Source organism: Doryrhamphus excisus, linkage group LG2 (genome assembly GCF_037039965.1).
Source record: "Doryrhamphus excisus strain RoL-2023G ecotype Guam linkage group LG2, RoL_Dexc_Guam_v1.1, whole genome shotgun sequence".
In the NCBI taxonomy this organism is placed as follows: Eukaryota; Metazoa; Chordata; class Actinopteri; order Syngnathiformes; family Syngnathidae; genus Doryrhamphus; species Doryrhamphus excisus.
In genome coordinates, this window is record NC_136358.1 from 20,189,071 (window position 1) to 20,201,924 (window position 12,854).

General features: G+C 46.3%; 1 protein-coding gene across 12 annotated transcripts in view; it reads right to left on the reverse strand.

Annotated features, from left to right (window-relative positions):
• magi2a (membrane associated guanylate kinase, WW and PDZ domain containing 2a) overlaps positions 1-12,646 on the reverse strand; it is a 78,080-nt gene extending 65,434 nt beyond the window's left edge. For 5 of the 12 annotated variants that reach the window (XM_078787777.1, XM_078787773.1, XM_078787769.1 and 2 more), the window contains exon 1: positions 11,976-12,430. In XM_078787777.1, the coding sequence (XP_078643903.1) occupies positions 11,976-12,270 (295 nt within the window). In that variant the 5' untranslated portion in view covers positions 12,271-12,430. Of the gene's footprint in view, positions 1-11,975; positions 12,467-12,606 lie in introns of those variants that run through there. The other 7 variants (XM_078787796.1, XM_078787788.1, XM_078787792.1 and 4 more) reach the window with 4 other exon arrangements.
• Positions 12,647-12,854: the final 208 nt, after the last annotated feature.

A 12,854-nucleotide genomic window follows, 5' to 3' on the forward strand; every position in this document is an offset into this window, starting at 1 on the left:
GACATAGAAAACCAGTTTACCACCTTCTAAATACACTCTTTAACATTATTAGAGTCCTCTAGACAAGAAATAGCACCCCTATAGTCACCTCAACATGACTGGTACCCAATATAGTAAATATAATAAGAAGAAATAGGACCTAAAAGACATAGAAAACCTGTTTACCACCTTCTGAATACACTCTTTAACATTATTAGAGCCCTCTAGACATGAAATAACACCCCTATAGTCACCTTTACACTACTGTTACCCAATATAGTAAATATAATAAGAGGCAATAAGATCTAAAAGACATAGTAAATAAGTTTACCAACTTTTAAATACACTCTTTAACATTATAAGAGTCCTCTCGACATGAAACAACACCCCTATAGTCACCATTATTTACCATTCCATGAGAAAAAGTAAAACACAATATAGCAATTTCCATTGGGAGAGTTCCTTGTTGTTCCTGGCTGTTGTCCCATCAAGATGACATTACTGACAGCTAGGGACCAGTGTTGAATACTTCCTATTAGGGTGTCACAACATCTCATGATAGTGAAAGGTGACAGGTCCAGTAGCTGATGTGGAGGCTGGACACAAACTTCAGCTAGAAAAAAGAAAGCCTCGTTCAGACTTTGCCAGGCATCCCGGCCCCAGAAGCCCTGTGGCCAAGTGGGAGGATGCGGCACGACATGCCATTGAGGACTCGCACGCTCCATCAGCATCACTGTCAAAGCCGGTCTGAGGATTGAACTATGACCTTCCAGATGAAGCGTGCTCCTCCTAAAGGTCCCACCCTTGTCAGTGACAAACCTTTAGCTTCAGACTCCAAATGACCACACTGACGTTCTCTCTACAAGCAGTTAGTGTGGTTAGTGTGGAGCTTGTTTTTGTCCCACGGGGAAGCTACAAGTGGCTATCACGTTGATGGGAGAGGTGCTAGTTTCCTTTCTGCGTGTTAGTGTCACTTAACAACTTGGGGCCTCCAGAAGCGACGGACATCAAGGGGACGGCTGCCATGTATTGCTGAGCCATGGATCAGTCACGCCGCCAAAACCGACGCAAAGGGGAATACTTCCTCTGCGGGCGGATTTGGTGGAGCGGTGGTGGTGCCAAAGGTATCGCTGAGAATGGCAGGCCGTCCCTCTGGGAGCGCGTCAGGAAGCGGCTCCCTGGTAGCCGAAGTTATTTACTATATGCAGATGGGATCAATAGACTTTACCCGTTGTTTTGTTTCTCCTAATGCTATGACTTCACCAGCACAAGGTGCTAATGTTTCAACTTTATGCTAATAAAATGACTTTTTTCTTACTTTATTCTTCTTGCAGTTTTTCTGCCATTTTTGCTGTTTTTTTAATTTTCCAAGAATGGCAACTTTACCTGACTGCAAGTCAAGGAAGGAAGGAAGGAAGGAAGGAAGGAAGGGGGGAAGGAGGGAAGGAAGGAGGGACAGAGGGAAGGAAGGAGGGAAGGAGGAAGGAAGGAAGGAGGGACGGAGGGAAGGAAGGAGGGAAGGAGGAAGGAAGGAAGGAAGGAGGAAGGAAGGAGGAAGGAAGGAGGAAGGAAGGAGGAAAGGAGGGAAGGAGGGAAGGATTTGATTGGTCGAAGTCATCAACGCACATGCTTAGGAAGGAAGGAAGGAAGGAAGGAAGGAAGGAAGGAAGAAAGAAAGGAAGGAAGGAAGGATTTGATTGGTCGAAGTCATCAATGCACATGCTTAGGAAGGAAGGAAGGAAGGAAGGAAGGAAGGAAGGAAGGATTTGATTGGTCGAAGTCAACAACGCACATGCTAAGCGTGTAGTAGTCATGAAACATTTATGCGGCGTTGAGAGCCTTTCTGGGACTGGGCCGAGGGGGGCCGGGTGGGGGCCCAGGCAGGAACAATTCCTCTTAGCGTGCTCCATTTTCAGCTTTCCAGGTTATTTTTGCATGCAGGTGCAGGCTTGTGTAACGGGAGCGCCAGGCATGGAGTGGATGTTCTCCTTGGGGGGGGGGTAATGCTCTGGTGGAAGCTCACGGGCGCCCCCTGTGGGACGTGTGGTGCTGATTAGAATATGTTTTTTTTGGTCTTCAATTTTTGTTGTTTTTAAGATTTTCCCTATAATTCAACTTTCTTCTTAAAATAATCTTTATAAATTTACTTGTGTAATCATTTTAACTCCATGCAACTAAAATGACATGATTTCCCTGCTAATATTATACTAATACTAATCTGCTAAAACCACAACGTTTTCCTGCTGTTTCTGTTGTAGTAGAACTACTGCTACTAGAGCTTTTTTTACTTCTTGTTAGATGATATTTTTAGGATGTGCTGCAGGCCAATTAAAAAACAGCTTTGGGCTGCATGGATCCTCCTGGGACAGACGGACACTTGCTGGAATAACATCCCGTCCAATCAACACCGACTTCAACACAGAACATAGAACACACCTGGGGTACATTTCAACTGTACACGTAGTACATCTGACCAGTACACGCAGTACATCTCACCTGTACACGTAGTACATCTCACCTGTACACGTGGTACATCTGACCTGTACACGTGGTACATCTGACCTGTACACGTGGTACATTTCACCTGTACACGTGGTACATTTCACCTGTGCATGTAGTACATTTCACCTGTACACGTGGTACATCTGACCTGTACACGTGGTACATCTGACCTGTACACGTGGTACATCTGACCTGTACACGTGGTACATCTGACCTGTACACGTGGTACATCTGACCTGTACACGTGGTACATCTCACCTGTACACGTAGTGCATCTGAGCTGTGTATGTAGTACACCTGACCTGTACACGTAGTACATCTGACCTGTGTATGTGGTTCAGTGCATCCGGAAAGTATTCACAGCGCTTCACTTTTTCTACATTTTGTCATGTTACAGGCCTGTATGGTAGAGTGGCCAGACGAAAGCCACTCCTTAGTAAACGGAACATGGCAGCCCGTCTGGAATTTGCCAAAAAGCACCTGAATGACTCTCAGACCATGAGAAACAAAATTCTCTGGTCTGATGGCTTTCGTCTGGCCACTCTACCATACAGGCCTGATTGGTGGATTGCTGCAGAGATGGTTGTCCTTCTGGAAGGCTCTCCTCTCTCCACAGAGGAACGCTGGAGCTCTGACAGAGTGACCATCGGGGCCTTGGTCACCTCCCTGACTAAGGCCCTTCTTCCCCGATCGCTCAGTTTAGAAGGCCGGCCAGCTCTAGGAAGAGTCCTGGTGCTTCCAAACGTCTTCCATTTACGAATAATGGAGGCCACTGTGCTCATTGGGACCTTCAAAGCAGCAGAAATGTTTCTGTATCCTTCCCCAGATTTGTGCCTCAAGACAATCCTGTCTCGCAGGTCTACAGTTCTTTTGACTTCATGCTTGGTGTTTGTGCTCTGACATGCACAGTCAACTGTGGGACCTTATATAGACAGTTATTATATTTCCAAATCATGTCCAATCAACTGAATTTACTGCAGGTGGACTCCAATTAAGCTGTAGAAAGATCTCAAGGATGATCAGTGGAAAAAAGATGCACCTGAGCTCAATTTTGAGCTTCATGGCAAAGGCTGTGAATACTTATGTAAATGTGATTTTTTTGTTTTTTATTTTTAATAAATTCAAAACATGTCAAAAAAAACTTTTTTCACATTGTCATAATGGAGTATTTTGTGTAGAATTTTGAGGTAAGAGATTAATTTAATACAGTTTGGAATGAGGCTGTAACATGACAAAATGTAGAAAAAGTGAAGCGCTGTGAATACTTTCTGGATGCACTGTACATCCGACCTGTGTATGTAGTACATCCGACCTGTGTATGTAGTACATCCGACCTGTGTATGTAGTACATCCGACCTGTGTATGTAGTACATCTGACCTGTGTACGTAAGTAGTACATCCGACCTGTGTATGTAGTACATCTAACCTGTGTATGTAGTACATCCAACCTGTGTACGTAGTACATTTCACCTGTGTACGTATGTAGTACATCCAACCTGTGTATGTAGTACATCTGACCTGTGTACGTAAGTAGTACATCCAACCTGTGTACGTAGTACATCCAACCTGTGTACGTAGTACATCCAACCTGTGTACGTAGTACATTTCACCTGTGTACGTATGTAGTACATCTAACCTGTGTACGTAAGTAGTACATCTGACCTGTACATGTAGTACATCTGACCTGTACATGTAGTACATCTGACCTGTACATGTAGTACATCTGACCTGTACATGTAGTACATCTGACCTGTGTAAGAGCCCCCCCCCCCCGCTTCCCAAGTTGCTGAGCAAGCGTCTGCCGTGTGCCCCCCCCCATCCCACCCCCCCGTTGCGTAGTGATGATGAACAATCCCTTTCAAAATAAAACGCTTGTTTGTGAGCTAATCGAGCCGTCGCCGCCCAAAACATGGGCGCCTCGGAGTGCCGTTCGCCGACCAGGCGGCGGCAATTAGGATACAGATGTCACCCAGGCGGAGGCAAACATTGGCCTCAGGTAATTGGAGCCGACAGGTCGGACTCCGAGGGGGTGGGGGTGGGGGGGCGTTTGAGAGGCGGCTGACGTCCCAATAAGTCACTTTTACGGCTGTCGCTGGTTTTCCAGCGCAATAATTTTATATTGGATTTACTATACGGGCCGTTGACTTTTAGAGGACGACACCTGTGTCGTTTTGCTCGGAGCGACTGCTGGGATTTATACAGCCGGCATTCCGTGTTGCTTCCTGGACACTTTATTAGGCACGCCTGCTTCTTGATGCTCGCCCTATTCTCCTATCTTCTCTGATGGACCCCCCAAGTAGCCAAGAGCACAAAGGAAAACCAGGGCCTTAACTGGACTCTAACACTCCCCGGCTTCTAATCCCAAACCATATCCAGTCTTCCCAACAAGGTGGATGCTGATGCTGAAGTGAAATACAGAAGGTCTGAAATATATGTTGAGGATGGAACCAGCAACCCCTCACCAACCCCACACAGAACACCCACAACTACTTCAAATACTTCTTCCTTGTCCTACATTACCTTAACACTGGATGAAATATACCACTTCCACACTAAATGGGAGAACTGTCTTTGACTCCATCATGCCAGACCTTCTGGCTGCGTGTGGTGTGAAGGTCCGTCCATCTCATGGATGTAGCATTACTGACACCTAGTGACCAAATTAAAATGTTGCGGTGCCCCCTGCTGCTCTGGTATTTTTTACCGAGCTATTTTTGGTCCCCAGATTGGGCAACGTAGCCCGGGGGCCTTAAAGGTTACCTGGCCTTGAAAGGGGCGACTTTAATGAGAACGAACCGTGAGGCTTTCCTCCTTAAATATGCATCGCTAGCCACACAATCCAGGAAACAAAACTACTCTGGAAGTCAAGAAGCGACGAGAGCCCCCGCACCCCCTCCCTCCAACCACTCGCGAGTCCCGAGTGGTGATGTGCACCGCCAGATTATGGAAATAAATGGAGATAGCTGACCGCGGCGGAGCGCACATCCAAACACCGGATCCGTGGGCTGCCTGGGGCGGTCTCGGGGGGGCCATTACGGATGGAGCGCCCTGTGAAATTGGGAGTGTTTGGTGGGCGTGTTCCATTACACGGCGCACTCGTTTAGCGGATATGCACACACACGTGCCACGCAGCAGCGGGATCAACCTGGAGTACCACTCGGTGTCGGGTTGTATTATACCCCCGGGGAGAGCAAGGGGGGGTGGGGGGGTTGCTAAATGATAACTAGGGTGCGCATGAAAGGTTCCTACGGGGTATTTTGAAAGTAATACAGTAGTCTTTCTACAGCCGGATTATCGCTGCTATCTGCACTCGGCTAAGTGTCCTTGCTTACAAGCCGACCACTAATTTGGGGGCGGCAGGTCCTTTAAAAGCCAATCCTAAAAACTTGTCTGCTTCCTATTGTTTCTCCCTCCCGGCAAGGTCGCGTCACGGGGAACAAGGCGGGAGATAAACGATGTGAAGGCCATTTCATTTTGACACATCACTCCCGAGACGCGACTCGCTCAGCCAGAATCGATGTGATCATTCCGGGATGTTTCACGGCTTTCAAGAGCCGCAAACAAATAAGGCCCGGAAAAAAAAAGAATAAATAGACAATGATGTGACATAAGGTGACTTTTCCCGCCTTCCGTCCCGCCGCCGAGCTTTTATTAATGACCTCACGGCCTGCTGTCGTCTCTTGATGAGACTGATCCGTGGGGGCGCTCGGCACGGGATAGATCATTCTCGCGTTCGGCGACTTTATAGCCCCGCCGAGGCCATCTGGGCCGGAGGAGAACCAATCAGTCAGAGGAGAGACCCCAAAGTTTGTCTTCTTGGAGACTTTGTGAGCATAAACAACGTACAGCGTGACTAATGGACGACGCCATGCGGCTAGCGTAGGACTGTCCTGGAGAACAAGGCCAAACAAAGAAGATTTATGCTGATACTGTATACAACAGCTGCTGCCTCCAGTGGAAGCAGGTGGTATTGCAACAACGACAGTCTGGTCTAACACGGTCAAATCTCCACTTTCAGGTTTATTCCTGTACTATTGGAACTTTATTCCTGGAAAACCTTCTTTAAAATTACAATTAATTAAAATTAATTTATTTTTATATTAATAAAAAATAATATATATATATTTTATATTATATATATTTATATTATTTTTATGTCTTATATATATATATATATATATGTATATGTATATTTACATTTTTGAATCTCATTCATTCATTCATTTTCTACCGCTTATCCTCACCAGGGTCGTGGGGGGTGCTGGAGCCTATCCCATCTGTCTTCGGACGAGAGGCGGGGTACACCCTGGACTGGTGGCCAGCCAGCCAATCACAGTTTGTCACATATAGACAAACAACCATTCACACTCACATTCATACCTATGGACAATTTGGAGTGGCTAGCATGTTTTTGGAATGTGGGAGGAAACCGGAGTACCCGGAGAAAACCCACGCATGCACAGGGAGAACATGCAAACTCCACACAGAGATGGCCGAGGGTGGAATTGAACTCGGGTATCTTAGCTGTGAGGTCTGCGCGCTAACCACTCGACCACCATGGAGCCCCATAATTATCATATCATACAATATGGAACTTAATTAAAAAATATATAATAATAATAATGATAATAATAATTATAATTATACCACCACCAATACCAATACTAATACTAATACTACTAATACTACTACTAATCATCATCATCATAATAATAATAATAAGAAGAAGAAGAATTAATGGAGGAAGCAATACCGATATGATATGGTATATGATATACACCAACAAGAAATATCTGGAGTCTGGAGCCCAGCTGGGTGTACTGTACTAGGGTACAGGCTCTGAGCAGCCAGTAGGACATCAAGGAGGTCTCGGGATGATGCCGAGGCATCAAGGACGGTTCCAGACACGCGGTCGATTCCGAGGGAAGCCAAGCGGCGGACGAGGTGCTCCGGCAGCCCTTTGCGTGCGTTCCCGTGAAGGAAGAAACGGTGTGTAGAGCGGCCATGGTTACGACTGTGAGCCTCCTATTCGTGATGTCAGCTTTCAGACACAATCACGAGTGGGACGATGGGAGGAGAGGCAGGCGAGAGCAGAGAAGATGAAATTTACACCCCCCCCCGACCACGTGATGGGTCGCGTCCCCCACGGGGGCCGACTGATTCAGATGATTATGAAGACGACGAAACAGGCGAACGTCAGCGCCATGTGAGATCTGTTAAGCCTCATTAACTCGGAGCAGACTGTCTGGAGATGACTCATCATTAGCTGCTGGCTCACCGAGCACATTGGAGACGCGGACGACTGCGAGCATCAAGGAGGGAAGATGGCACGGATAGAAAATGAAGACGCAGACGTGCTGGAGGAGAAGGGAGAGGAAGACATCCTGATGGTGTGTTTCAACTTCACATCCGTCACCGCCACCGCTTCTTAAATTGCTTTTTGCTTCCAAGCGCATTCTCCGCATGCTTTGAAAGGCGGCGCTGAGACGTCATTAACGGAACGCCGTGTCGCTTTTGGCAGCCCGGTGCCACTTTGGTGGGTTTTTTAGCGCTCGGTGTCTAATTTGAAGGCCAAACATTTATTTGACACAAACGGGCGAGGGCGACCATGTTGCGCTGACGGTGGAAAAACACGCGTCATCAGACGCACTTTAGGGCACGGCTGACTTCAGTACGGACCACTGGAGGATTTCCCAGCCGTGGGAAAGGTATTGGAGGTGTGTCAGCCTTTAAAAGTGCTTTAACTCCGCCCACGTGGCCACGCGGCCTTTTGTGTGTCAGTAGCTTTAATGCTAACCAGCTAGCTAGCTATCTGGCCTACTTGTCAAAGTACCGTTATTCATTCATTTTCACTTATCCGCTTATCGTCACGGTGGGTGCTGGAGCAATAATTTAACATTATTGTTAAATAAATAAATAAATAAATAAAATAATAATTCATTCATTCATTCATTTTCTACAGCTTTTCCTCACCAGAATCGCAGGGGTGCTGGAGCCTATCCCAGCTGTCTTCGGGCGAGAGGGGACCACCCTGGACTGGTGGCCAGCCAATCACAGGGCACATATAGACAAACAACCATTCACACTCACATTCATACCTATGGACAATTTGGAGTGGCTAATTAACCTAGCATGTTTTTGGAATGGGGGAGGAAACCGGAGTACCCGGAGACAACCCACGCATACCCCCTGGTGGATGGCCAACCACGGAGAGTCAGTCGTCACACCGCCATTCTAGTCCAAACCGCCAACACAAGCGTCAGGGGCTGCACGAGTGCTGCCTTTTATTGACATTCCAACATGCTCCGTGACACTGTGGAGCAGAGCATGATCTCCTCGCTTGGGAAACACTTTTCATCGGATGCACTTTCTGCTTCTCAAGATATGATGCTAATTCTGCAGAACTTTTGGAAAAGCACTATGGAAATTTACATTCACTCGTAGTTTGTACACACCTGGAAGTGGGAAGCACTTTGCCTGAGCCGGACCGCCTGAACCGGATCAGCTGAGCCGGTCCAACGTCTTCTCCAATGGAGAAAAATGGAACTCTCAAGCAAAAAACGTCTGGTGCTCATCTTTAATGCATGGCCATGAAAGTGTAAAAAGGCTCTTCAGTCTATTTTCACTTCCTCTGTGCAACTTTCTAGAGCGTTGATAATGAAGAAGGTCACAAAAAGTTCTCATTCACCCGCTGGAGAACTAGCAGAACAATTCCCACACAACTTTTGAGGAATGTCTTCATCCACGCGGGACACTTTAGCGGCTCCCCGGAATGGGATCCTCCGATCACATCATCCATTCCTTTGAGGCAAAGAGTCGTCTATCTTGCTTCAGGGAATACGTAATCCTGCTCACCCTCAGCCCAGGGAAGAGGTCACCAACCTCAGCCAGGCACGCCCTCATGGGGCTCAGTATGTGCTGTGGGTCGGCCCACTATGCCCCATTTAGGGTCAATTCACCAATAGAAAAAAATATTTACAATCAATTTGAAAAATAGATTAAAAAATGGGGGCTGTACGGTGGTACGGTAGCGCAAGGACCTAACAGCTAGGAGAGCAGGGTTCAATTCCACCCACGTTTGCATGTTCTGCGTGGGTTTTCTCCAGGTACTCCGGTTTCCTCCCACATTCCAAAAACATGCTAGGTTAATTAGCCACTCCAAATTGTCCATAGGTATGAATGTGAGTGTGAATTGTTGTTTGACTATATGTGCCCTGTGATTGGCTGGCTGGCCACCTGTCCAGGGTGGACCCCGCCTCTCGCCCGAAGACAGCTGGGATAGTTTCCAGCAACCCCCGCGACCCTCGTGAGGAAAAGCGGTAGAAAATGAATGAAAAAAATAAAATAAAATATATATTCATTTTTTTATTAATAGAAAAAATAATATTGCCTCCACATTGGTTCCAAAAGTAGATTTTTCTTCGTCCTACTTATCATGTAGGCAGATGTTAGAAATATGATCAACTCAAAGGGAATTCATGTGTTTTGATTGGATTAAAAAAAAAGGCAATCACTGAAGCGTAAATAGTAAATAATTGATATTAGTTTCTCATAGACTTGGCTGCACTTTTACATAAATCTTCGTTTTTTTACAAGGTTTTTTTCCCACAAACAAATCAGAGCTGATAAAAGGTGCGTACAATTAAGGGATCCCTGAGGAAAAGATTCAAATGTCTGCACGGACTTTTGCCGTTTGTGGTGCACGTTCACATGGATTTGTGTGTGCTTTTCAAAAGTGCCAGCATCAAGACGACTGCTCTGGGAGTTGGCAAACAAACACCCACACTGTATTTATTATTCCTGATCCCGCACAATGCTGAGAGCTGTCTAGCTCAATTAGGTAAGGAAAATATTGGAAAACATCCCTCAGTAGGATGCAACGTCCCTCCACAATCGTAAAATTATAGTACATGCATGCCACCCCTCCCAGTGGTGGATACTGGTTACGTCCACTTCCACTAAAAAGGATTCATAAAGACTTCCAACTTTATCAGAGCCCTCCACACACACAATAACACCCCTATAGTCACCTTTACACTCTCATTACCCAATTTAATAGACATAACAAGAGAAAATAAGACAAGGACAATCCTTCCAGTTATGCTTTTTAACGTTATCAGAGCCCCTATAACACCCCTAAACACTCCAATACCCTATATAGTAAACATAATAAGACAAAATAAGACATAAAAGACAAAACCTGTTCATTTGCAGCTCCCTCTCAACCACGTACAAAGGACAGGAGGTCATCATCACCATGTCATGGTATTCCTGGTAGTGGTCATGTACTAGTAGTCATGTCAAGGTATTCCTGGTAGTAGTCATGTACTAATAGCCATGTCATGGTATTCCTGGTAGTAGTCATGTACTAATAGTCATGTCATGGTATTCCTGGTAGTAGTCATTTACTAATAGTCATGTCATGGTATTCCTGGTAGTAGTCATGTACTAATAGTCATGTCATGGTATTCTGGGTAGTAGTCAGGTACTAGTAGTCATGTCATGGTATTCCTGGTCGTAGTCCGGTCATAGTATTCCTGGTAGTAGTAGTCATGTTGTGGTTTTCCTGGTAGTAGTCATGTACTAGTAGTCATGTCATGGTATTCCTGGTAGTAGTCACGCACTAGTAGTCATGTCATGGTATTCCTGGTAGTAGTCACATACTAGTAGTCATGTCATGGTATTCCTGGTAGTAGTCATGTACTAGTAGTCATGTCATGGTATTCCTGGTAGTAGTCATGTACTAGTAGTCATGTCATGGTATTCCTGGTAGTAGTCACGCACTAGTAGTCATGTCATGGTATTCCTGGTAGTAGTCATGTACTAGCAGTCATGTCATGGTATTCCTGGTAGTAGTCATGTACTAGTAGCCATGTCATGGTATTCCTGGTAGTAGTCATGTACTAGTAGTCATGTCATGGTATTCCTAGTGGTAGTCATGTACTAGTAGTCATGTCATGGTATTCCTGGTGGTAGCCATGTACTAGTAGTCATGTCATGGTATTCCTGGTGGTAGTCATGTACTAGTAGTCGTGTCATGGTATTCCTGGTAGTAGTCATGTACTAGTAGTCATGTCATGGTATTCCTGGTAGTAGTCATGTACTAGTAGTCATGTCATGGTATTCCTGGTGGTAGTCATGTACTAGTAGTCGTGTCATGGTATTCCTGGTAGTAGTCACGTGCACCTATAGTAGATAGATATCATAGCTTCGAGTGTTCTGCCGTGCCAATGTAAATATGACATACTTTGCAAGCAACAAAAAGCCTCGTCATGGATGCAGAGTCGTCACCAACTGTTTGAGGTTGTTTCTTTTCTGATTGCCTCAAATGCAACACAGCCCTTCGCTAGCATAACAAAACATTTCTCCACATGCAATACCACACCGCACACAGCGTCCTCCACGTTGACAACACTCAAGCGTTAGTTGGGAATGTTTAGGATTGATTGGAAGCTATCCGAGTCCCACTCCGGAGGACAAAGTTGCGTGCTTACCTTGTTTGACGCACTTGAGTGTCACCGGCGCCTTGCTGTGCTTCACCACCGCCTGCACGTCCCGGCTGGTGAGTCCTGCCACCGGGGTGTCGTTCACTTCCAGCAGCAGCTCGCCTTGGAGGGGAAGGCACGGAGCTCCACCGGGAGGGAGCTCGCCCACAAGCGGGAACTGGCCATGCTCCGCGCCGCCCCTCAGCTCCGGAGCCAGCAGCTCTCCCTCCGCGCTCCGACCAAGTACGCGCCGATGGACTTTGTTGCTCCAGTGGTTCTTCTTCCTCTTCAGGCTCTTGGACATGGCTCACATCGAGGCGGGGGAGGAAAGTTCCGGCGTACTATGAGGGCCCCCCACCCCCGGGGCGATGTTTCCGTGTTGGCAGCCACTTGAGCCCATGTCCTCGGTGAGGCGGCTGGGTTGACACTCCGTGTTGCCTTCACGGTCTCAACTTGTGACGCGTTGAGTGGCTCGCCGGAAGTGGGAGGTTACAGCCTCACTATTGAAAAGTGACGCTGTTTTAATTTTAAGCGATTGTCTACACTATTGTTCTATTTTTTATAACTTCTTCATATCATCGGACGTTTCACGGTATTATCACACGTTGTTATGATATTAGTGCCGATGTACGAGGGTAACCTGAAGGCAACACCGAACTCCGTCCATGACTGACCCGGATGTGAATCCTGCTGGGGGAACATCTTTCTTTCCATGGCGGGAAAAAGACAAAAAACAGAATATTTTGAGTAGATTCTAATGACAAAAATCAACCTCATAAACAAATCGAACTTAATTGGAATAGTCCATTTGGAATAACATAAGATCTATTCTAGGAGGTTATTCCAAAGGTCACGTGGTACGCCCCTAGGAAAAAGGCCTCTCACACT